The 25,657-nt window shown below is 42.0% G+C and overlaps 1 protein-coding gene across 1 annotated transcript in view; it reads left to right on the top strand.

Moving 5' to 3' along the window:
- ndst2a (N-deacetylase/N-sulfotransferase (heparan glucosaminyl) 2a) overlaps positions 1–25,657 on the top strand; it is an 82,019-nt gene that overhangs the window by 50,770 nt on the left and 5,592 nt on the right. Inside the window, 5 exon segments of the mRNA XM_034184638.1 lie at positions 523–646; positions 6,491–6,665; positions 16,541–16,711; positions 22,184–22,293; positions 23,244–23,346. Coding sequence (XP_034040529.1) covers positions 523–646; positions 6,491–6,665; positions 16,541–16,711; positions 22,184–22,293; positions 23,244–23,346 — 683 coding nt within the window.

The raw sequence follows: 25,657 nt of genomic DNA, 5'->3' as shown, positions 1-25,657 counted from the left end.
AGCTCCATAAAAACAGACCTGTTTTGTTTTTGCTTTGTAGCAGTTCGTTCTGCTGTCACTGAAACGGCTGCTGCAGAGCAAGTGGAAAAGAAATCACTGAGTGTGGCCGTGGGTTACGGTGGACCCCGGCCAGCATTGCTCCAGTCCGGAGTCCGTCGTGGGAGTCAGATGGGAGTCTGCAGCGTAGCTGGTGCATCCACGTGCAGAAATAGGAAGCCTTTAGCCAAATCCTACAAGACAAAGGGAAACGCCTCTCCCTGCTCAGCAGTAAAACAGCTGAGACCACAGTGCCCAGAGTCTGCTGCTCCTCAACACGCACGCACGCGCGCGGGGTCTGTGGTCAAGAACAAAGACATGTTCCTCTGCTCTGAACGTGTTGAGCCATTTTATTATGAGCATTAATAACTGAAAACTCACCTTAAAGCAGCTTCGTGTCATTTTCAGATGTCCAGCGACAAGTTTGAGCTGACTTCAACCCGTGAGTCTTTCTTGAAGTTTCTTTCTCCATGTTTTCCTTCAAAGGCACTACAGCCCTTCATTCATTCCTGAGCCTCCACCCAGCAATCACCAGCAGCTTTCCCAGCCCCAACACCTTCGAGGAGATCCAGTTCTTCAGTGGGACAAACTATGACCTCGGCATTGACTGGTAAGCACGTCTGAGTGTCCTCTGTTAATACTGGTGCCGCATGTCAACTAAAGGCAGAATGACTGCTACACAAAAGGTGATCTTTCTGCCCACTAACGGTTTAACACCGATGAAATGTCAACAAAATAATGGCTGGATGTTTTTGACATTGTGACACCGTGGTGTCATAAAATGTAACAGTGCTTTTAGAACAAGTGTCTGGTTGTTGGAGAGCTTCACACAGTTTTGAGGTGAGGTGATCTGTCATGCTGTTCTTCTGTCTGGTTTCAAAAACGTGTGCCAGCTGACAGTAATGCTTCTCTTTTAAACTATGTGCAGTGTGAATGTCTTCCTCTTTTGTCACCTTTGGGTGCAGGAGGAAACAAGTCTTCCCCTTTATCACTGGTGGACAAACTCATGACGTAAACCAATCAAAATGGCCGACCCCACATTGATTGACCCCATGTGGTATTGTTAAGGGGGAAAAAAAGCCAGCAAAGACAAACTGAGGTGCCAGCGCTGGGTACAGAAACATTTCTGCTGCTTTGAAGGTCCCAATGAGCACAGTGGCCTCCATCATCTGGAAATGGAAGAAGTTCAGATCCACCAGGACTCTTCCTAGAGCTAGCTGCCCGTCTAAACTGAGCAATCGGGGGAGAAGGACCTTAGTCAGGGAGGTGGCCAAGAACCTGATGGTCACTTCATCTGTAAATCCACACATATTCATCAAACTCGCCAAACGGGGGAAAACAAGTATGGTAATATGGCGGCCAGTTTTTTTTCCAAGTTTCTAGAATATCTGCGCATGGACTTAAATCAATCTGAGCAGAGGAAAATAAATTACGGGGGGAAGAAAAGTACATGAGACCGGGGTCACTGACACCGAGGCTTCTGTTAGCTTACCTTAGCCATTTGTTTAGCTTAACTTGGCCAGTACCTCAAAGACGTGGAAGCTGGTCCACTCCCCGGCTGTCCTGTTAACAGCAGTCACTTGTCTTCATGTTCTGTCTGACTCAGTGATCACAGGTGTGTCTTTCTCAATGAGACTTGCCAGCGTCCCTCATGTAGCATCTTACTTAGCTTAGCTTACACAAACCACAAACACGGCTGATTTGATGGTTTCAGGAGAAGAAACATGCTTTGTTCTCCTGGCCACACGAATGGAAAGGATAAAATCTGTGGTTAGAGCCATGTTTTGAAGACAATTCCCACGCTGTGCTGGGCTTCATTTCTGCAGTCTGTCCCCTTTTGTAAAATCAGTCCACCTAATAAACAGCACTAGTCATTTTAGTGCATCCTTGTAAAACTCAGATTTGAACCATTTTGACGTATTCACCATCAGAGTCCACAAAAACACTGATTTCACACTGTAAAAAATTCTGTTTTTCCTCATTCATTTCAGTAGAGGCCCTCGAGGGGGTGTCACGCTACATGATGTCATCAGAGGCCAGTTTTCTGAGAGGTTCATATTTCTTGGGTGTTTATCAGCAGCAGGTGAAATCAGGCTAAAGTCCCCATGTTTATGTCTTAATTTCTCCATGGGAGATGGGGCCTTCTGTGCTGCTGCCCCACACCTGTGGAACGCCCTCCCAGAGGGCACCACAATCCACTGACTGTCTAAAAGGAGTCTAAAGACAGTTCTTTTTAACACAACTTATGGTCCCTTCTTTTAAATGTTTATTTTAAATTCTTTCCATTTTAAAATATGACTGCTTGTCTTGTTTTTTGCTCTTATTTTATCTTTTTAACCTGTAGCCCCTTGAGATCACTGATGAAAAGGGCACTATAAATAAATGTATTACTCATACGATACAATACACTTCATGTGGTCTGCAAACATTTGTCTCAAAAATCAATAAATACATCAACAAAACAGGACACTGCTTGCATGCCTGTGGAAAATTCATCAGCATATTACACATTTCCCATAATATAATTTACAATTAAAACAGATAAAAAATGGATAATAAGTTAAAGTACACATCTTACTTATATACACACACACACACAGATACCCATATATGTATATGTATGTATATGTGTGTAAATATATATATATATATACACACACACACACACACACACACAAATGTGCACAAAGCCCTTAACGCTGCTCCTGGACAACCCCTGCAGCATTCAGGAGTCTAATTGAGGTTGGAACTAAAGAGTTCTTGTATGTGGTGAGTTTGCACTTGGGGACTCTGTATCGTCTCCCAGATGGTAAAAGTTCAGACTCCTGATGGAGGATGTGGGACGGATCACAGAGTATTTTCTGTGCTTGCTTTTAGACAGACTGCTCATAGATGGGCTGCAGGTGAAGGGTTCCAGTCCTCCCCATAACCTTCGCAGCAGTCTGCACCAAACGAGAAAGCTTTGATTTTAGCTGAACCGATAAGTTCCCGTCCCATGCTGCCATCCCGTATCTAATGAGGCTCTCCAACACCACCTGATAAAATAAAAACATAACTTTCTGGTCAACTACAAACACCCTAAGTCGACATAAAAAATACAGTCTTTGCTGTAAACGTTCACATAAATGATCACTATGTGTTTCTCAGCTAAACATATGATCTAAGTGAACACCTGGACATCTATAAGAGCTTACCTGGCAAATTTTTTAGATCATGAACTACAACTGGAGTCTGGTCCCCAACAGACCGAGGATCTAGAACCATCTCCTGTGTTTTATTTACATTTATAACCAGGTGATTGGCATCACACCACTGAACAAAAGACTCAACCTCAGAAAAATACGATGAAGGAACTTTGTCCTTGTGCAAGAGGCTGAGGACAACAGTGTCATCAGAGAACTTAAAAATAAAGTTACCGTGGAGACGACTGCTGCATTCATTTGTATATAACATAAACAAGACAGGGACCTCACACAACCCTGACGTACTCCTGTACTGATAGACCTGGAGTCTGAGACTGTGTTGTTTACTTTAACGTTCTGAGTCCTATTAGTTAAAAAAGAATAAAACCATTTCACAATAAGTAGGTCTACAGTCATCTGAGACAATTTGCTTAACAACAGATGAGGCCACAAAATATTAAAAGCAGAACTAAAATCGACAAATAAAAGACATGCATAAGCCTCGGGGTCCTCCAGATGCTTTAGGGTCAGATGGGTGATACTATTAACTGCATCGTCTGTCCCTCATCCATGTCTATAAGCAAACTGCAGTGGATCCAATTCAGAGCCGACCTTCAATATGGAAATAACATATTTCTGCAAACATTTAACTACCACGGACATTAACGCTACTGGTTTATAATTACTCTCAGTTGGACAGGGTTTCTTTGGAACAGGAATAATAGTCGATTTTTGTCCAGAGGTTAGGAACTCTGTGTGTGTGTGTGTGTCTGTCTGTCTGTCTGTCTGTCTGTCTGTCTGTCTGTCTGTCTGTCTAAGTAAGTAAGTAAGTAAGTAAGTAAGTAAGTAAAACTGCGCACCAAGCTGGAGTGAGCTCTTCTGCGCAGGTCTTTAAAAGAAGAGCAGAAATGCCATCAGGGCCTGTGGATTTACCCTTACAAACCCCACTAAACAGTAACTTAATTTTATGGGGGTCGACTACCAACCCAACCTCAGTAACAGGAAGAGACTGTAACACATGATTACATTCCAAAGAAAAGTCGTGAGTTTCAAACCTGAGAATAAAATCATGAAGTTTGTTTGCTTTCTCCCGTTCATCATGGGTCACAAAACCTTTTTTCTCTCTGTAGTCATGTTAACTGCAGCTTTCGTAGAATCCCAAAGCCTTCTCGAGTCCATAGACCTAAAATTTTGTTCACTGATGTTCCTGTGTTTCCTCCCGCATCAGTTGGTTGAGTTCTTTTTGAACTGTTTTTAAACCAGTTCTATCATGTTTTTTTAAAAGTGATCTTTTTACCATAATACAGTCTACTTCTCTGGTGATGTAGTAAGACTTGTTGTTGGGATACACAATAATGTTCTTTTTAGGAACCACACAGTCAACACAAAACTTAATGTAGTCTGTTATTGTTTCTGTCGCCTCATTTATATCCAAATCATGAAAAATATTTCAGTTTGTGCAGAGAAATGAACCCTTAAGTGTCTCCACACAATCCTGTGTCCATGTGGACATGGTCTTTGTCTGAGGTTTCCTTCTCTTGAACACAGTCTTGTATGTAGGAATTAAATGGACTGTATTATAATCAGAGTTCAGCAGTGAAGGCTTCATTCTAGAACTATACACCTTTTTAATGTTTCCACAGCATTTGTCTAAAACCTTGTTATCTCCAGTGGCACATTTAACATACTGTTCAAAGCCGGGGAGAGACATTTCCAGTTTGCAGTGATTAAAATCTCCAAGGACAATAATGGGGCCCAGGTGTGCGCTGCAGCTAACTCCAGAGGAAGATAAAAAGGTCTGAGGGAGAGATACAGCAGCTCAACATCAGTGTTGCATACAGTCTGCCTCATGATGTCATTTCTGCACCAGCTGTTGCTGACATATGCACAGATTCCCCCTCCGCGGCTCTTCCCTGAAGTTTCGGTCTGATCTGCGTGAATAACAAAAGAAGCCTTCCAGTTCAATAAAAGAACTCGGTATATCTGCAAGATTTAAAATGTAGACAGAAAGCAGCAGCAGCACATGAGTCCAGGTCACATGCAGAGCAGTGCCACTGGAAATGAGCAGCCATGGTAATTTGTTGTTTTAATGATGCTCTTCAACTGTTCTTTTGTCAGTGTGGAGTGATTGTGCAGCAAACATCATTAATAACTTTAAAAAAGTGCACAAGTTTGAACTGACAAATGACAAAACAGGTGCGTGGGGGGGCAGGCATTTTTCTTAATGCAGAAAGATTGTTGTTGTGAATTAAAGGGCAGCACAGTGTCTTGTTGAGCAGGTAGCTGAATGGATGAGGAGTTGGCCTGCCAATATGTAGGCCTGGGTTCGAGTCCCATTCATGCTACCAGTCTGTGTCCTTTGACAAGACACTGTTTCCATTGTCTCAGTCCACCCAGCTGTAAATGGCCACCAGCTTCAGCTGGGGAAGAAACCTGTGTCAGACTGGCATCCCATCTGGTGGGTGGCATTGGCTCTCATCCGCTTCATGCTACGGAATCCTGACACAAGCGCTGGAACCATCAGGCCTCAGGGCCTATATAGGACTGACAACTTATGGTGGGTTTGTGATTCACACTGTTACCTCACAGTCAAAAGGTTCCAGGGTTTCTTCACACCTGGTCCTTTCTGTGTGGAGTTGGTGTGTTCTCTCCGTGCTGGTGAATTGATGACTCTAAATTGACCACAGGTGTGTGTGTGAGAGGGTGAACATGTTTGTCTATATGTGACCATGTGATAGACTGGTGTCCTGTCCAGGATCAACCCCGCATGAACCCTCAGGGATAGGATCTAGAACCCCCCCCCCCCCCCCCCTAACTGGATGAATTATTTACGATCTACAAACTGATTGGCACTTTACCAACATGCCCGTGTATGTTAATGAGCTGTCACTGAATGATAATTCAGGGATCTGCAGATCTGGATTCTGGGACTCTGATCCTGTGGCAACTGGATCAGAATGAGTCCATCTGAAATATTTAAAAAGCAAATACAAAACGTAGAAGATTAGGGTTTTTTGTGGGATAGCAGAGAAATAATATCTGGAGCTTTCTGATGAAAAGTCTCCTGAATACTGGAGGACACTGACCTACATGTTTTCTAACTCTTTCGGCTCCACCCACAGCTGGTGAACTCAGTCAGGTGTGTGTGCCCATTGCCCAGCCACTCCAGGACTGTGTCAGACAGGAAATCGTGTGGGGCTGGTACCCTCCCAGAGGAGATTTGGGAACCTGATCTCATACACGGTGCTTATTTTCCACTGTGTTCTCCTCAGGTACATGGACTTCTTTCCTTTCCCTTCCAACATCAGCACAGATTTCATGTTTGAGAAGAGTGCCAACTACTTTGACACAGAGGTAGCTCCAAAGAGAGCTGCTGCCCTGCTACCCCGAGCTAAGATTCTGGCTGTGCTCATCAACCCATCTGACAGGGCGTATTCCTGGTACCAGGTAAGACCTTTCACACAGTGGCCGAAAATCTTCTGCTCTGCTGGGACTTATCTTTAAATATGTTTGGAGCCTGCTGGTTTGGACAGTAGCACTAATTTACTTACTGTTCCTCCTGATCTGAGGTCGTGGCTCCTGGTATTTGGAAGCTCAGAGCCTCTGACGGCGAGCCTCAGTGGACCATTAATCATCACATGAAGCACATGTGTTCAGTCAACATTTATTGTAAATCTATAGCATGATAGAACATTTTCATTTTGTGTTGAATGTATGTAAAGTTATAAACATTTTCTTACATGATCCTCTGCTTTCATGTGAATGTACTGTGCACCTTATACGTCACTTTTCTATTATTCTGGCCTTGTGCTTGTCTTACGCAGCCCAAACAGCCTTTACTCTTGTTACTTAATCCATGTGTCTGTTCTTGCTACATGAGCTCTATAATATCTCTGAGTTTTTTTTTTTTTTTGGGAAAGAATCATACAGTTGTATGCAAACGTTTGGACACCCCTGATTATTTTCAGGATTTTCCTTTATAAATCATTGGTTGTCTGGATCAGACGTTTCAGTTAAATATATCATATAGCAGACAAACACTATTTGAGAAGTGAAATGAAGTTTATAGGATTTACAGAAAGTGTGCAATAATTATTTAAAAAAAATAGGCAGGTGCATAAATTTGGGCACCCTTGACATTTTATTGCTTTGAATACATTTAGCACTAATTATTGGAGCACAAAATTGATTTGGTAAGCTCATTGACCCTTGACCTACTCACACAGGTGAATCCAATCATGAGAAAGGGTATTTAAGGTGGTTTTTTACAAATGTTTCCCCTTTTCGTATCTCTTCTAATGAGTGGCACCATGGGACCAACAAACCTGACTGAACCTGAGATGTTTTATAAAGAAGAATGGTCCAAAATACCTTCACCCAGAATCCAGACTCTCATTGGAAGCTATAGGAAGCATTTAGAGGCTGTTATTTCTGCAAAAGGAGGATCTACTAAATATTGATGTATTTTTTCTGTTGGGGTGCCCAAATTTATGCACCTGCCTAATTTTGTTTAAAGAATTATTGCACACTTTCTGTAAATCCTATAAACTTCATTTCACTTCTCAAATAGTGTGTTTGTCTGCTATATGATATATTTAACTGAAATTTCTGATCCAAACAACCAATGATTTATAAAGGAAAATCAAGGAAATCATCAGGGGGGCCCAAACTTTTACATACAACTGTATATATTGCTTCTCAGACTAGTATGATGAAAGATGAAAACTTTTTGACTGGGTCAGGGTTCGACAGCCTTTACTGTCAAAGAGCCATTTTTGTCCCGTCTTCCACAAATAATTTTTTTCTAGAGCCACAAAACATATTTGACCTTTACAATGACTGAACACAGTTTTTCTGTATACAGTCCAACTCTGTTTTTTTATTGTTCTTTTTGTGTTGTTTTTTATAACTCCAAAAGAGTTTGGATGATATGAAATCAATCAATCAATCAATCATTTTTTTTTATATAGCGCCAAATCACAACAAACAGTTGCCCCAAGGCGCTTTATATTGTAAGGCAAGGCCATACAATAATTATGTAAAACCCCAACGGTCAAAACGACACCCTGTGAGCAAGCACTTGGCTACAGTGGGAAGGAAAAACTCCCTTTTAACAGGAAGAAACCTCCAGCAGAACCAGGCTCAGGGAGGGGCAGTCTTCTGCTGGGACTGGTTGGGGCTGAGGGAGAGAACCAAGAAAAAGACATGCTGTGGAGGGGAGCAGAGATCAATCACTAATGATTAAATGCAGAGTGGTGCATACAGAGCAAAAAGAGAAAGAAACAGTGCATCATGGGAACCCCCCAGCAGTCTACGTCTATAGCAGCATAACTAAGGGATGGTTCAGGGTCACCTGATCCAGCCCTAACTATAAGCTTTAGCAAAAAGGAAAGTTTTAAGCCTAATCTTAAAAGTAGAGAGGGTGTCTGTCTCCCTGATCTGAATTGGGAGCTGGTTCCACAGGAGAGGAGCCTGAAAGCTGAAGGCTCTGCCTCCCATTCTACTCTTACAAACCCTAGGAACTACAAGTAAGCCTGCAGTCTGAGAGCGAAGCGCTCTATTGGGGTGATATGGTACTACGAGGTCCCTAAGATAAGATGGGACCTGATTATTCAAAACCTTATAAGTAAGAAGAAGAATTTTAAATTCTATTCTAGAATTAACAGGAAGCCAATGAAGAGAGGCCAATATGGGTGAGATATGCTCTCTCCTTCTAGTCCCCGTCAGTACTCTAGCTGCAGCATTTTGAATTAACTGAAGGCTTTTTAGGGAACTTTTAGGACAACCTGATAATAATGAATTACAATAGTCCAGCCTAGAGGAAATAAATGCATGAATTAGTTTTTCAGCATCACTCTGAGAGAAGACCTTTCTGATTTTAGAGATATTGCGTAAATGCAAAAAAGCAGTCCTACATATTTGTTTAATATGCGCTTTGAATGACATATCCTGATCAAAAATGACTCCAAGATTTCTCACAGTATTACTAGAGGTCAGGGTAATGCCATCCAGAGTAAGGATCTGGTTAGACACCATGTTTCTAAGATTTGTGGGGCCAAGTACAATAACTTCAGTTTTATCTGAGTTTAAAAGCAGGAAATTAGAGGTCATCCATGTCTTTATGTCTGTAAGACAATCCTGCAGTTTAGCTAATTGGTGTGTGTCCTCTGGCTTCATGGATAGATAAAGCTGGGTATCATCTGCGTAACAATGAAAATTTAAGCAATACCGTCTAATAATACTGCCTAAGGGAAGCATGTATAAAGTGAATAAAATTGGTCCTAGCACAGAACCTTGTGGAACTCCATAATTAACTTTAGTCTGTGAAGAAGATTCCCCATTTACATGAACAAATTGTAATCTATTAGACAAATATGATTCAAACCACCGCAGCGCAGTGCCTTTAATACCTATGGCATGCTCTAATCTCTGTAATAAAATTTTATGGTCAACAGTATCAAAAGCAGCACTGAGGTCTAACAGAACAAGCACAGAGATGAGTCCACTGTCCGAGGCCATAAGAAGATCATTTGTAACCTTCACTAATGCTGTTTCTGTACTATGATGAATTCTAAAACCTGACTGAAACTCTTCAAATAGACCATTCCTCTGCAGATGATCAGTTAGCTGTTTTACAACTACCCTTTCAAGAATTTTTGAGAGAAAAGGAAGGTTGGAGATTGGCCTATAATTAGCTAAGATAGCTGGGTCAAGTGATGGCTTTTTAAGTAATGGTTTAATTACTGCCACCTTAAAAGCCTGTGGTACATAGCCAACTAACAAAGATAGATTGATCATATTTAAGATCGAAGCATTAAATAATGGTAGGGCTTCCTTGAGCAGCCTGGTAGGAATGGGGTCTAATAAACATGTTGATGGTTTGGATGAAGTAACTAATGAAAATAACTCAGACAGAACAATCGGAGAGAAAGAGTCTAACCAAATACCGGCATCACTGAAAGCAGCCAAAGATAACGATACGTCTTTGGGATGGTTATGAGTAATTTTTTCTCTAATAGTTAAAATTTTGTTAGCAAAGAAAGTCATGAAGTCATTACTAGTTAAAGTTAATGGAATACTCAGCTCAATAGAGCTCTGACTCTTTGTCAGCCTGGCTACAGTGCTGAAAAGAAACCTGGGGTTGTTCTTATTTTCTTCAATTAGTGATGAGTAGAAAGATGTCCTAGCTTTACGGAGGGCTTTTTTTATAGAGCAACAGACTCTTTTTCCAGGCTAAGTGAAGATCTTCTAAATTAGTGAGACGCCATTTCCTCTCCAACTTACGGGTTATCTGCTTTAAGCTACGGGTTTGTGAGTTATACCACGGAGTCAGGCACTTCTGATTTAAAGCTCTCTTTTTTAGAGGAGCTACAGCATCCAAAGTTGTCTTCAATGAGGATGTAAAACTATTGACGAGATACTCTATCTCACTTACAGAGTTTAGGTAGCTACTCTGCACTGTGTTGGTATATGGCATTAGAGAACATAAATCATATCCTTAAACCTAGTTACAGCGCTTTCTGAAAGACTTCTAGTGTAATGAAACTTATTCCCCACTGCTGGGTAGTCCATCAGAGTAAATGTAAATGTTATTAAGAAATGATCAGGCAGAAGGGAGTTTTCAGGGAATACTGTTAAGTCTTCTATTTCCATACCATAAGTCAGAACAAGATCTAAGATATGATTAAAGTGGTGGGTGGACTCATTTACATTTTGAGCAAAGCCAATAGAGTCTAATAATAGATTAAATGCAGTGTTGAGGCTGTCATTCTCAGCATCTGTGTGGATGTTAAAATCACCCACTATAATTATCTTATCTGAGCTAAGCACTAAGTCAGACAAAAGGTCTGAAAATTCACAGAGAAACTCACAGTAACGACCAGGTGGACGATAGATAATAACAAATAAAACTGGTTTTTGGGACTTCCAATTTAGATGGACAAGACTAAGAGTCAAGCTTTCAAATGAATTAAAGCTCTGTCTGGGTTTTTGATTAATTAATAAGCTGGAATGGAAGATTGCTGCTAATCCTCCGCCCCGGCCCGTGCTACGAGCATTCTGACAGTTAGTGTGACTTGGGGGTGTTGACTCATTTAAACTAACATATTCATCCTGCTGTAACCAGGTTTCTGTAAGGCAGAATAAATCCATATGTTGATCAATTATTATATCATTTACCAACAGGGACTTAGAAGAGAGAGACCTAATGTTTAATAGACCACATTTAACTGTTTTAGTCTGTGGTGCAGTTAAAGGTGCTATATTATTTTTTCTTTTTGAATTTTTATGCTTAAATAGATTTTTGCTGGTTATTGGTGGTCTGGGAGCAGGCACCGTCTCTACGGGGATGGGGTAATGAGGGGATGGCAGGGGGAGAGAAGCTGCAGAGAGGTGTGTAAGACTACAACTCTGCTTCCTGGTCCCAACCCTGGATAGTCACGGTTTGGAGGATTTAAGAAAATTGGCCAGATTTCTAGAAATGAGAGCTGCTCCATCCAAAGTGGGATGGATGCCGTCTCTCCTAACAAGACCAGGTTTTCCCCAGAAGCTTTGCCAATTATCTATGAAGCCCACCTCATTTTTTGGACACCACTCAGACAGCCAGCAATTCAAGGAGAACATGCGGCTAAACATGTCACTCCCGGTCCGATTGGGGAGGGGCCCAGAGAAAACTACAGAGTCCGACATTGTTTTTGCAAAGTTACACACCGATTTAATGTTAATTTTAGTGACCTCCGATTGGCGTAACCGGGTGTCATTACTGCCGACGTGAATTACAATCTTACCAAATTTACGCTTAGCCTTAGCCAGCAGTTTCAAATTTCCTTCAATGTCGCCTGCTCTGGCCCCCGGAAGACAATTGACTATGGTTGCTGGTGTCGCTAACTTCACATTTCGCAAAACAGAGTCGCCAATAACCAGAGTTTGATCCTCGGCGGGTGTGTCGTCGAGTGGGGAAAAACGGTTAGAGATGTGAATGGGTTGGCGGTGTACACGGGGCTTCTGTTTAGGGCTACGCTTCCTCCTCACAGTCACCCAGTCGGCCTGCTTTCCCGGCTGCTCGGGATCTGCCAGGGGGTAACTAACTGCGGCTAAGCTACCTTGGTCCGCACCGACTACAGGGGCCTGGCTAGCTGTAGAATTTTCCACGGTGCGGAGCCGAGTCTCCAATTCGCCCAGCCTGGCCTCCAAAGCTACGAATAAGCTACACTTATTACAAGTACCGTTACTGCTAAAGGAGGCCGAGGAATAACTAAACATTTCACACCCAGAGCAGAAAAGTGCGGGAGAGACAGGAGAAGCCGCCATGCTAAATCGGCTAAGAGCTAGTAGCTGCGCTAAGCTAGCGGATTCCTAAAAACACGCAAAGTGAATAATGTGTAAATAATTTAGAGGTGATTCAGCAGAAGGAGTGCTTTAGTTAAGGCATGTGAAGATAACACTGGGAAACAAATCGTAATCTAGATAACTAGAGCAATCTAACTGCGCAGATTAAACAGCTAACAGATACAGAAAAACACCGCTGTGCTCCGGAACAGGAAGTGATACAATACCTCAGTGAGAGCCAACCACCAGTAGAGGCAAGCAAACATTCAAGCAAAGTGTGTGTGTGTGTGTGTGTGTGTGTGTGTGTGTGTGTGTGTGTGTGTGTGTGTGTGTGTGTGTGTGTGTGTGTGTGTGTGTGTGTGTGTGTGTGTGTGTGTGTGTGTGTGGTGAGGGGGGGGCATAAAGATCCCGACATTTACTTTGACTTCTGTTCTCTATTCACTGCAGACTGTAAGAAACCAACATATTTCATATTTTGCATGGTCAGCTTTATTTTATTTGTTAATATACATATAATATACAAAAAAGGGTTGGGACAGGGCACTTTATTCTAAGTGTAAGAATTAATCATTTTTACATCCAGTTTCATTGAGAAATGTCACAGGATGAACATTTCCAACTCACTGAATATTTCTTAGACTTCATTTACATCAATCATTCAGAAATGCAAAGTGTGGTACTTTATAGTAAATCTGTGTCAGGTAGGCAGTTCTCAAAAACTAAATGTCCATGCTGGAAGGAGACAAGTGAGGGAAGCCACCAAGACACAACTCTGGAAGAACTTTTGTCTTCTGTGAGTGGAGAAACTGGGAATAGTGCAACATTTTTATTTTTATCTTCATTTTACATATAGTCCCAACTTTATCTGATTTGTGTTGCATTTCTCAAATTACAGAACTGTTATAAGGAAAAGTGTTAACATTTTATTGTGTTTAAAAACTTTGTTGAACGAATATAAACACCAAACAGTTATAAAGAAGGAAAAAAATACACGGACACGTGCAGGAGAACTTTGATATAAACTGAACAGAACAATCCAGGCTGATTTGACTCCCCATTTTTTTGAAAATAATAAAATAAGAGGTAACTTACTTTGAAATAGATAAATTATATAGCTGCAGCCTAATAACTTTGAAAAATAACATAAATTAGCAGCTTGTATTTTTATTCTGACTGGAGTAAATTTTAGTGTGATGATGGAATTCATCCTGTTTTTTTTTTCTCCTCAGTCACGTTTTGTGCTTGAACATTAAACTACACTAACTCACGATCTAAAATAAATACTTTAAAGAAATAAAAGCTTATTAAAGTTCAGAGTTCTCACCTGCTTAATGTGAGAACCTGCACGTTGTGACACTGCTACGTTCAGCCCCTCCCTCCTCGCACGCTCCCCGCCTGTGTGAGTCAGCTGTCAGAGCAGCTCCGCACACACACACACACACACACACACACAGCTTCTTCAAAAAACTCTGCATTTTATGCTGCGTTTACACATAGGCAAGATGCGTCACGAATGTCATGTTTGCATCATTCTTGGCACATTCCTGACATTCTTAACGTGACTTAACGCATCTGAATAGGTTTCTTAGTAGTGCATGTTGGTGCATGATATTCGTGATTTTCGTGGAGCATGTTTTTGGCTGTCAAAAAAGTCTTCCATGAATGTCACGCACCACCCTCATTTCGCCTCATGTCATGGAGGTCGCACCTGACCGTGTTGATCCGTCTTGATTACTGGTGATCCTTAATTGAGCGTGACAGTGCGCACAATTAAACCCTGTTGCACCGCATTCAGTTTCATTGGTGCATTATGCTGAAGAAGGACAGTGACGCCAAGTCGGCTAAAAGTTTCGTTCCAGTGCTCCTCAGCGCACTCCTGCAGGTGTTCCACCTGCTGCTGCTGTGCCTGATGTTTAGAAAAACGAGCGAGATGAGAGCCGCGTGGAGCCACACATCTGGCTCTCTCCGTGTCCTCCTCCTGTCTGCGCTACTCAAGGGCACAGAACCCAACTAAGCATGCAGTCACAAAGTTCTTCTGGTGTGGATTTTGAGGAGCAAACTGGAGCGATCTGAATTGTTCAGCAACTGACGGTTGGTTGAATATGCTGTGTGTGTGTGTGGAGGCAATGCACTGTTATGCGTGATAGAGCGGAACATTATTCTTGACTGTGCATAATGGTTCCTGATAATTCTGCAGCACCACATGCCATTAATCATAACGCGTGGTAACAGGTTGCAACAGTTCCTGAGGACGCCTCTGCCTCAAATCATCACATTCGTGAGAATGTATACTTCGTGGCATTTGTGACTTGCCATCGTTATGTGTAAGCGCACCATTAGACTGCTTTCAGCAAGTCGTCCACGGCTTTTTCGGCCATCTTACTCAAAAATTTACCGTCCAAATGAAGGCTGGACAGCTTGCTGTCCAAAACCTCTATTGTAATCTCCAAATGCCTCAGTTATTTAATCAAATCAAATCAAATGAATTTTATTTATATAACGCCAAATCAAAACAAACAGTTGCCCCAAGGCGCTTTATATTGTAAGGCAAAGCCATACAATAATTACGGAAAAACCCCAACGGTCAAAACGACCGAACGAAGTGCAGTGGATCATCGGTGGACCTGACAGCATATTGGAGCTCACCATGAATTCAGGCTTTGATGTATGCACTGCAAAAAAGGGGTGTGTAAAAACAAAATAAAAAAACTCAATCTGAGAGACATATTATCCTGCTGCATGGACAGAAACATTCACTTGAGAAGATGTCTTGAATTAAGATTGTTAAATGTAGACATGAGCATGTTGCACACTCAAAACAGGAAATTAACCCTTAAAGCAAGATAAATTATCAAACACTTCTAAATCTAAAGATTTTTTTTATTATTGTCTTGGTAAGAACCAAATAATTTGCAGCGTACCAAGATAAAAAATACTTTAGATCTGCTTTTTGATGGTACAAGATGATGGGAACATCATCAGATCTTACGAGTAGTCATCCCGACCTCAGAGTCACAGCTAATATCTGTGAATGGGCCCAGAGCCACACGCTGATGACATTCAAGTGTTGACATTCTTAATCTAAGACAACAGTAGCACAAATTTAGTAAAAAAAAATGTGATCAGAGAAGGAGCAGCATCATGTTTAAAATGTCAGTACCCTGAGCCAAGATGAAGAGTGAAACCGCTCGCACACTGCTGGAGGCCAAAAATCTGTCAGGCTGGTGAAATCAGCAGACTCACTGCTCCAGGCTCAGTTCCATGGACATTGGGACAGAGAGTCAAAAGAACTAAAATGAAAGGCCGGGGTGAGAATTACAGTCGAACGTTGATCTGTCAATCAGAGCAATCGCTCCAACCGGATGAACGTCTTGAGTATTGGCAAAGAGGGGAAACTTCGTTTCAGGACAGGCTCAGACGTGGCTTTAACCGAGGTTCACATGAAGACAAGGATTGAACACTGTGGGATCAGAACACAGAATTTACACAATATGAAATGATAAAAAAAAGTCAATAGTAAGCAAATATGTGTCAGTTTCTGCAGAAGAAGAGTCGAATCATGATACGTTCCCTCTGACATAAGTGCCAAGTACAAAAAAAATCACTCATACCAGTAAGCCCTGATTGCCAGAAAGAAGGCCTGGGTATGTTGAGCTCACCGCTCTGCCGCCAGATGTAGTTGAGCGCCACCTGCTGTTGATTAGGGCAGAATTGCACCAAGTCATGTGATTTATTTTTTCCTTTGCAGGACATATTTTTGTACTTGTAAGACCTGCTGTTTGTTTCTGAAACATTAAGTGTTAGAACCACATTATCTATGTTTTCTTTTGTATTTCCAGAGCAGAATGCATGAGTTTGTTCATTTATTAGAGATTGTTTTTTCATGTTTTATTTGTATGTAAAGGATTTACTCCGTTAGTAAGCAGCGCCCGACTCTGTCCTCAGACTGTCAGAGTTTGTGTTGAAGCCGTCTGTCTCTGTGTTGGTAACCACAGCACCAGATGGCTCACCAGGACCCTGCAGCTCTCAACAATAGTTTCCAAGCAGTGTTGACTGCGAGTCCCTCAGCACCCAGGGACGTCCTGGGCCTCCAGAGACGCTGCCTTCGTCCAGGTCTCTACGCTGTTCACCTGAAAAACTGGCTGCAACACTACCTGCCCAACCAGGTAACCAGGCCACTGTCTGTCACTCTCTTATTTTATCGCATTACTTTGGAACAGTTTTCACTGTTTTTGCGCTGACAGATACAGTACGTCAGTGCCTGTTGTGGTTTGAGTTCCTGTGTGACCTCACATGCAGAGAACAGGCAGGATGTGTTCAGACAGAATACTTTAACCAAACTCAATATTCAGTCCAAGGTCATACACAGGAGGTCATTATATTCAAGGAACACGTCCAAAAATCAGATAAGTAGGCTCAGAAGTCACAAGAAGAAGGCGCAGTTCAAAACCTGGAGATCAGACTTGGACGACACCATTCACACTATTTCACACTATTAAAGACGAGGCTGAAGACAACTGACATACCAACAACCGAGAAACAGAAGATAAGATAAGAAAAGCCTTCATTCATCCCTCAATGGGGAAATTTCAGTGTCACATCGCAGCATAGAACAGTAGGAATAGACAGAAGGGCATGAAATAAAACAAACAAGCATCTCTTAAAAAACAAGAACTAAGTGTGCCGGGTAACGCTGAGGCTACCATTGTTCAGTTCAATGCTGCACTGCCGGGATGATATACACTGTCGGGATGTAAAAGTGATCAGATAAAGTGACTTCAGCATGAAATGTACGATAAGTTACTCTGGTATTTACAATATGGACAGGTTAAAATATAGTCGGTAAAGTGACTTAAGTTTGCACCATAAGTTAAATTATTGCACCTAATAAATACAGCAGGTAATGACATGGATATTGTCCTGGTTGCTATGGTTACCACAGTACTAGCATTGTTCATTGTACAGTCTGACAGCAGCCGGGAGAAACGATCTGCGGAATCTCTCCCTCACACAGCGAGGGTGGATGAGTCTGTCACTGAAACTGCTCTCCAGAGCAGACAGAACATCCTGCAGGGGGTGACACTCATGGTCCAGCATAGATGTAAGTTTAGCCAGGACCCTCCTGTCCCCCACCTCCTGCACAGAGTCCAGAGGACAGCCCAGGACAGAGCAGGATTTCCTGATGATCTTATCCAGTCTTTTCCTGTCCCTCTCTGTGATGCTGCTGCTCCAGCAGACCACACCGTACAGGATGGCTGAAGCCACCACAGTCATAGAAAGCAGAAAAGCAGGTTAAAGTCGACTAGGAGGTGATCACAGCTGACAGCAGGTGCACAGATGATTGAATGAATTCAGATGTGAAAACAAACCAAACAAGAACAGAGCGGACCCTGTCAAAGTAAAAGAGGAAGTGGGCCAAAACTGAAAAAAAAGTAAACAGTAAAATTTAGAAACAAGACTGAAACCACATGCATATTTAAATAATAAACCAGAACTAAAAAATGAACTGTGCAAAAATTAAACATAACTGAGAAATATGACAAGTTTGACAGAAACCTGGTGGGGTTTTTCTTTCTTTCCAAGTCTGTGGATAAACTTAAAATTCAATTTTTAATCACTACATACTCCAACAAAAAAGTCACATTTGATCATATCTAGTTCAGGTGTTTATATCTTTCAGCACTTATCAAGTTATAAACCTCATTTTCAAATGGGGTCTGGAATGTAACGTCACAAATACAGATCTCACTGTAATAAAATGAATGTGAAATCTAATCAGCATTAGAGTCATTAGCAGGCATAAACCAGGAAATTGAAAAGGTGATGATGATGAATGTCATCTGTGCATACGGTGCATCCTGAAAGTATTCACAGCGCTTCACTTTTTCCACATTTTAAGTTACAGCCTTATTCCAAATTGGAGTAAACTCATTTTCCCCTCAAAATTCTCTTCACAACACCCCATAATGGCAACATGTAAAATGGTTGTTTCTTTTTTTTTTTTTTCAAATCACGTGTCCAAAAGTATTCACAGCCTTTGCTCAATACTTTGTTGATGCACCTTTGGCAGTAATTCCAGCCTCAAGTCTTCTTGTATATGATGCCACAAGCTTGGTGCACCTATCTTTGGGCAGTTTGGTCCATTCCTCTTTGCAGCACCTCTCCATCTCCATCAGGTTGGATGGGGAGCGTCGGTGCACAGACATTTTCAGATCTCTCCAGAGATGTTCAGTCAGATTCAGGTCTGGGCTCTGGCTGGACCACTCAAGGACATTCACAGAGTTGTCCTGAAGACACTCCTTTGATATCTTGGCTGTGTGTTTAGGGTCACTGTCCTGCTGAAAGATGAACCGTCACCCCAGTCTGAGGTCCAGAGCACTCTGGAGCAGGTTTTCATCCAGGATGTCTCTGTACATTGCTGCATTCATCGTTCTCTCAATCCTGACTAGTCTCCCAGTTCCTGCTGCTGAAAAACATCCCCACAGCATGATGCTGCCACCACCATGCTTCACTGTAGGGATGATGCCTGGTTTCCTCCAAACATGACACCAAAGAGTTCAATCTTTGTCTCATCAGACCAGAGAATTTTGTTTCTCCTGGTCTGAGAGTCCTTCAGGTGCCTTTTCTCAAACTCCAGGTGGGCTGCCATGTGCCTTTTTAATAAGGAGTGGCTTCTGTCTGGCCACTCTACCATACAGGCCTGATTGGTGGATTGCTGCAGAGATGGTTGTCCTTCTGGAAGGTTCTCCTCTCTCCACAGAGGAATGCTGGAGCTCTGACAGAGTGACCATCGGGTTCTTGGTCACCTCCCTCACTAAGGTTCTTCTCCCCCAATCGCTCAGTTAGATGGGCGGCCAGCTCTCGGAAGAGTCCTGGTGGATCTGAACTTCTTCCATTTATGGATGATGGAGGCCACTGTGCTCATTGGGACCTTCAAAGCAGCAGAAATGTTTCTGTACCCTTCCCCATATTTTGTGTCAGAGGTCGCCAATTCCTTTGTTTTCATGCTTGGTTTGTGCTCTGACTGTCAACTGTGGGACCTTATATGTGGACCTTATCTTAGCTAATTATAGGCCAATCTCCAACCTTCCTTTTCTCTCAAAAATTCTTGAAAGGGTAGTTGTAAAACAGCTAACTGATCATCTGCAGAGGAATGGTCTATTTGAAGAGTTTCAGTCAGGTTTTAGAATTCATCATAGTACAGAAACAGCATTAGTGAAGGTTACAAATGATCTTCTTATAGCCTCAGACAGTGGACTCATCTCTGTGCTTGTTCTGTTAGACCTCAGTGCTGCTTTTGATACTGTTGACCATAAAATTTTATTACAGAGATTAGAGCATGCCATAGGTATTAAAGGCACTGCGCTGCGGTGGTTTGAATCATATTTGTCTAATAGATTACAATTTGTTCATGTAAATGGGGAATCTTCTTCACAGACTAAAGTTAATTATGGAGTTCCACAAGGTTCTGTGCTAGGACCAATTTTATTCACTTTATACATGCTTCCCTTAGGCAGTATTATTAGACGGTATTGCTTAAATTTTCATTGTTACGCAGATGATACCCAGCTTTATCTATCCATGAAGCCAGAGGACACACACCAATTAGCTAAACTGCAGGATTGTCTTACAGACATAAAGACATGGATGACCTCTAATTTCCTGCTTTTAAACTCAGATAAAACTGAAGTTATTGTACTTGGCCCCACAAATCTTAGAAACATGGTGTCTAACCAGATCCTTACTCTGGATGGCATTACCCTGACCTCTAGTAATACTGTGAGAAATCTTGGAGTCATTTTTGATCAGGATATGTCATTCAAAGCGCATATTAAACAAATATGTAGGACTGCTTTTTTGCATTTACGCAATATCTCTAAAATCAGAAAGGTCTTGTCTCAGAGTGATGCTGAAAAACTAATTCATGCATTTATTTCCTCTAGGCTGGACTATTGTAATTCATTATTATCAGGTTGTCCTAAAAGTTCCCTAAAAAGCCTTCAGTTAATTCAAAATGCTGCAGCTAGAGTACTGACAGGGACTAGAAGGAGAGAGCATATCTCACCCATATTGGCCTCTCTTCATTGGCTTCCTGTTAATTCTAGAATAGAATTTAAAATTCTTCTTCTTACTTATAAGGTTTTGAATAATCAGGTCCCATCTTATCTTAGGGACCTCGTAGTACCATATCACCCCAATAGAGCGCTTCACTCTCAGACTGCAGGCTTACTTGTAGTTCCTAGGGTTTGTAAGAGTAGAATGGGAGGCAGAGCCTTCAGCTTTCAGGCTCCTTCCTGTGGAACCAGCTCCCAATTCAGATCAGGGAGACAGACACCCTCTCTACTTTTAAGATTAGGCTTAAAACTTTCCTTTTTGCTAAAGCTTATAGTTAGGGCTGGATCAGGTGACCCTGAACCATCCCTTAGTTATGCTGCTATAGACGTAGACTGCTGGGGGGTTCCCATGATGCACTGTTTCTTTCTCTTTTTGCTCTGTATGCACCACTCTGCATTTAATCATTAGTGATCGATCTCTGCTCCCCTCCACAGCATGTCTTTTTCCTGGTTCTCTCCCTCAGCCCCAACCAGTCCCAGCAGAAGACTGCCCCTCCCTGAGCCTGGTTCTGCTGGAGGTTTCTTCCTGTTAAAAGGGAGTTTTTCCTTCCCACTGTAGCCAAGTGCTTGCTCACAGGGGGTCGTTTTGACCGTTGGGGTTTTACATAATTATTGTATGGCCTTGCCTTACAATATAAAGCGCCTTGGGGCAACTGTTTGTTGTGATTTGGCGCTATATAAAAAATTGATTGATTGATTGATTGACAGGTGTGTGTCTTTCCATGTCATGTCCAATCAACTGAATTTACCCCAGGTGGACTCCAGTTAAGCTGCAGAAACATCTCAAGGATGATCAGTGGAAACAGGAGGCACCTGAGCTGAATTTGGAGCTTCATGGCAATGACTGTGAATACTTATGTACATTTGATTTCTTAGGGATTTATTTTTAATAAATTTGCAATAATTTCAAAATTACTTTTTTCATGTTGTCATTGTGGGATATTGTGTCTAGAATTTTGAGGACAAAAATGAATTTCATCCATTTTAGAATAAGGCTGTAACATAACTAAATGTAGATAAAGTGAAACGCTGTGGATACTTTCCGGATGCTCTGTATGTACCACAGCTAGGTGGTGAGTTGGAGAAAGATTTCTCGAGTGAGGTCAATGAGTTGGTCGAGATGTACCCAAGCAAAGAGCAGTGATTGGAGCGGCTCCTGTGTCCAGTCTACCCTTTTTGCTTTCTCTGTTACCTTCAAAAGTGAATTATTTCAAAATTGTAGAGGTGCAGATGTTTCCACCTGCTTCATTAACAAACACATGGAGAAGCAATTTGTCAAAGAACTGCAGTCAGGAGCAAACAGAAATGGAGAGAGAACTGTTGTTAGCAGCCCTCTGCCATCACAGCACATCCAGTGGCCAACTGTGGTAGTACAGTCAGAACAGCACAGGAAAGCTAGTCACTGTGTGTGTGTGTGTGTGTGTGTGTGTGTGTGTGTGTGTGTGTGTGTGTGTGTGTGTGTGTGTGTGTGTGTGTGTGTGTGTGTGTGTGTGTGTGTGTGTGTGTGTGTGTGTGTGTGTGTAGGTGCATATTGTGGATGGGGCCATGCTGCGATCCAACCCAGCCCTGGTGATGGAGGGAATCCAGAGGTTCCTTGATGTCACTCCAGTCTTCAACTACACCCAGGCCTTAATGTTTGTAACTGACTCACACAGACACACACTCACACTGTCTGTAACCTGTGTTTGAAATTCAAACTGAAGAGAAAGTGAAAAGTCTGGTGTCCACTTCTTTCTTGTCCCGGCACGTTTTAGCGTTGCTCTTGTGCGAACACTGGATGCAGCAGGTGAGGGGAGGGAGTGAAACGTGAAAAGGAAAAGAAAGTGTGAGTGCCTTTTTCAGTGTCTTTGAGGGAGTAGTTTTATGTGGTGTGGAGTTCAGTGGTAAACTTTGTGATCTCACTACTACAGTAAATTCACTGGGCAGAAGATCATTTCTCCTATATTTGAGACTTGTGCTCAGCAGGAAACCAATGGTTTGCCTACCAGTAGGGAATGAGTTCTTGCCCCAAGTGAAGGAGTTCAAGTACCTCGGGGTCTTGTTCACGAGTGAGGGGACAGTGGAGTGTGAGATTGGCCGGAGAATCAGGGCAGCAGGGGCAGTCTTGCATTTGCTCTACCGTACTGTTGTGTCGAAACGGGAGCTGAGCCAAAAGGCGACCTTCTCGATCTACTGGTCAATCTTACACCTAGGGGTCATGAGTGTTGGGTCGTGACCGAAAGAACTAGATCGTGGGTGCAAGTGGCCGAAATGGGCTTCCTTAGGAGGGTGGCTGGTGTCTTGCATAGAGATGGGGTGAGAAGTTCGGTCATCCATGGGGAGCTCAGAGTAGAGCTGCTGCTCCTTCACGTTGAAAGGAGCCAGCTGAGGTGGTTCGTGCATCTGGGAGGAGACCTCGGGGAAGACCCAGGACCAGGTGGAGAGATTATATCTCCATACTGGCCTCGGAACGCCTCGGGATCCACCAGTCAGAGGTGGCCAATGTGGCCTGGGAAAGGGAAGTCTGGGGTCCCCTGCTGGAGCTGTTGCCCCCAGTGACGTGGTTGAAAATAAGTGAGTGACCTGTGACCTGTCCTGTGTGCAGATATGATGATGGTAAGGGGTTTTGGTGTCAGCGGGCAGAAGGAGGCCGATCCAAGTGTCTTGGAAAAAGTAAAGGCAGGAAGTACCCAGACATGAGTCCTGAGGTAAGTGAACACGGTCACCACCACTCAGGCCATTGTCTCAAATTACTGGACAATAATGACAGAATTATTACAGTCCAGTCTGTGCAGTTAACCACAACTGGTTCGATGATGGTTTATAAGAGTTAGACTTAACTGCACTAGCAGCTGGAACACCATCAATCCCCATCCGTCTTTAGACATAAGCGTCAGTAATCACATGGGTTTATATACATTACCGTGCAGGTCATCGTACTGTTTTCAGTCACATATGTAAACAGTAGTTTCCTCCCTGATTTTATTCTCTACTTGACCAAAGTCTGCGTAGGCCGATACCCAGTGCCGATCCAGTTCGACAGCTTTTAAAATCTATGGAAATTTGTATAATTCACCCAGTGGCAGTGGTGGGCACAGCTAACCAAAAAGTTAGCTTCAATAACCGTTAATCTGCTAACTGAAAAGTTAGCTTTTATAAAGCTAAACCAATAAACCCCTAAAAAAAATTTGCGGAAGTTACAAATAAAAGCAAAACCGATAGCTTTTAGTTTTGATTTCAGTACACTAGCAGCTACTGAAACAACAATGAGCCAGCGCTTCTGTCTCAGATCAGCCTTCTCTCAGCAAAAGAGACCTGGTGACCATAAAGAAAGGAAAGAGAAGAACGAAAGGAAGAAGGAGGGGGAAAAAAGATCATTTCTTTTCACACCATACAGACTCGCAGGCATATCACCCAAGTCATGCACAGGCAGACAGTTTTGACTTATGGTTAAAATTTAAACAAACTAATTCCAGACAAGTTATTAAAATTAACGTCACGTCTGTCATTTTACAAAATGAAAATATCAGCTATTTGTTTTAGTTTTAAAGTAATGCACTAATTTTCAAGGTTTTAGCGTTTAGACACACATGCCGCAATGCATTATGGGTAAATTAGTTTCCTGGCATGAGTGGTTGGCTGGTTGGTATAACCAGTGGTAGGCACAGATAACCCAAAAATGAACTTCAATAGCAGATAATCAGATAACTGAAAAGTTATCTTTGATAAAGACAAAACGATAAACCACCCAAAAATGTATCGGAAGTTACAGATAACCGATAAATTCCAGTATTGTCTCTGGTACAGAAGCAAGCTGAGAGCAGCCACAAAGCCCAGCTCTCTACCCAATCACAATGCTCCGGTCAGGCCGAGGTCTTGGAAAATAAAGCAGTGCTGAGTTATGGTTTGGTGTATAAATAAAATGAATACTGATAGAATAACTCCATTAATGTCAATTCTGTCATTTGTACAAAGTTAAAATATAACATATATCTTTTAATGTTGAATAATGCACTAATTCTGAAGTTTTGTAAAAAACACAGACAGATCGCAAAGGATTCTACGTAAAATGTGCCTCTGCTAAACACTGATTGGTTCAGTCATTCATTATGTAAGCCAACACGTTAATGAGACGTATGTTGTGTGTTGGTATTTACAGATAAATGTTCTTTTGTAAAGTATTCCATTTTTTATTTGTAAAAACAGGCATTTTTACAGAGCCCTGGAAGTGTCATCGCAAAATGTTTTGCATGTGGAGAGAATGTGCGCTCATTTTATGATGTTGTGTGCACGTTTTATTATATTGTGCACACGTTTTATTATATTGTAAAACGTGCACTCAATATTGTCTTGACACATAAATGTTGGCCGCCCTATTGACGTTTCAAATCCCGCAAAACCTCGGAGAGGTCGCCGCGCTGTGAGATCTCAGTAACATTGAGAACTGCATTGAGACGCTCTGATCACGCTGCACTTTAACTGCTGCACACAGACAACACCATTAACATTGCAACATGAAACTATTTTTATATCGTGCCTAAAACTCTCATGAATATATTCTCTGGGTTTATAGACGTTGTTATTGTGTTTATTTTACGTAAACGTGAGAATCACAGGACGTCTCTCCGTTATTTTCAATGGGAGCTGCTGTGAGCTACAATCGCTTCCTGATCATGTCGTTCTGGGGGAAAGTGAAGTCTGCTACATTTAAGATGCGTGGAATTTAATAAACGCAGACTGAATTTCAGACATATTACATGGAACAAAGAGGACAATCAGTGTTGTAAAGAACAATAATCAAGATGTTAAAGAGCAAACTTCACTTTCCTCCAGAACGACATGATCAGGAAACGATTGTAGCTCACAGCAGCTCCCATTGAAAATAACGGAGAGACGTCCTGTGATTCTCACGTTTACATAAAATAAACACAATAACAACGTCTATAAACCCAGAGAATATATTCATGAGAGTTTTAGGCACAATATAAAAATAGTTTCATGTTGCGATGTTAATGGTGT

This window comes from Thalassophryne amazonica, chromosome 13 (genome assembly GCF_902500255.1).
Source record: "Thalassophryne amazonica chromosome 13, fThaAma1.1, whole genome shotgun sequence".
Taxonomy (NCBI): Eukaryota; Metazoa; Chordata; class Actinopteri; order Batrachoidiformes; family Batrachoididae; genus Thalassophryne; species Thalassophryne amazonica.
This window is presented reverse-complemented; position numbering and strand designations above follow the sequence as displayed.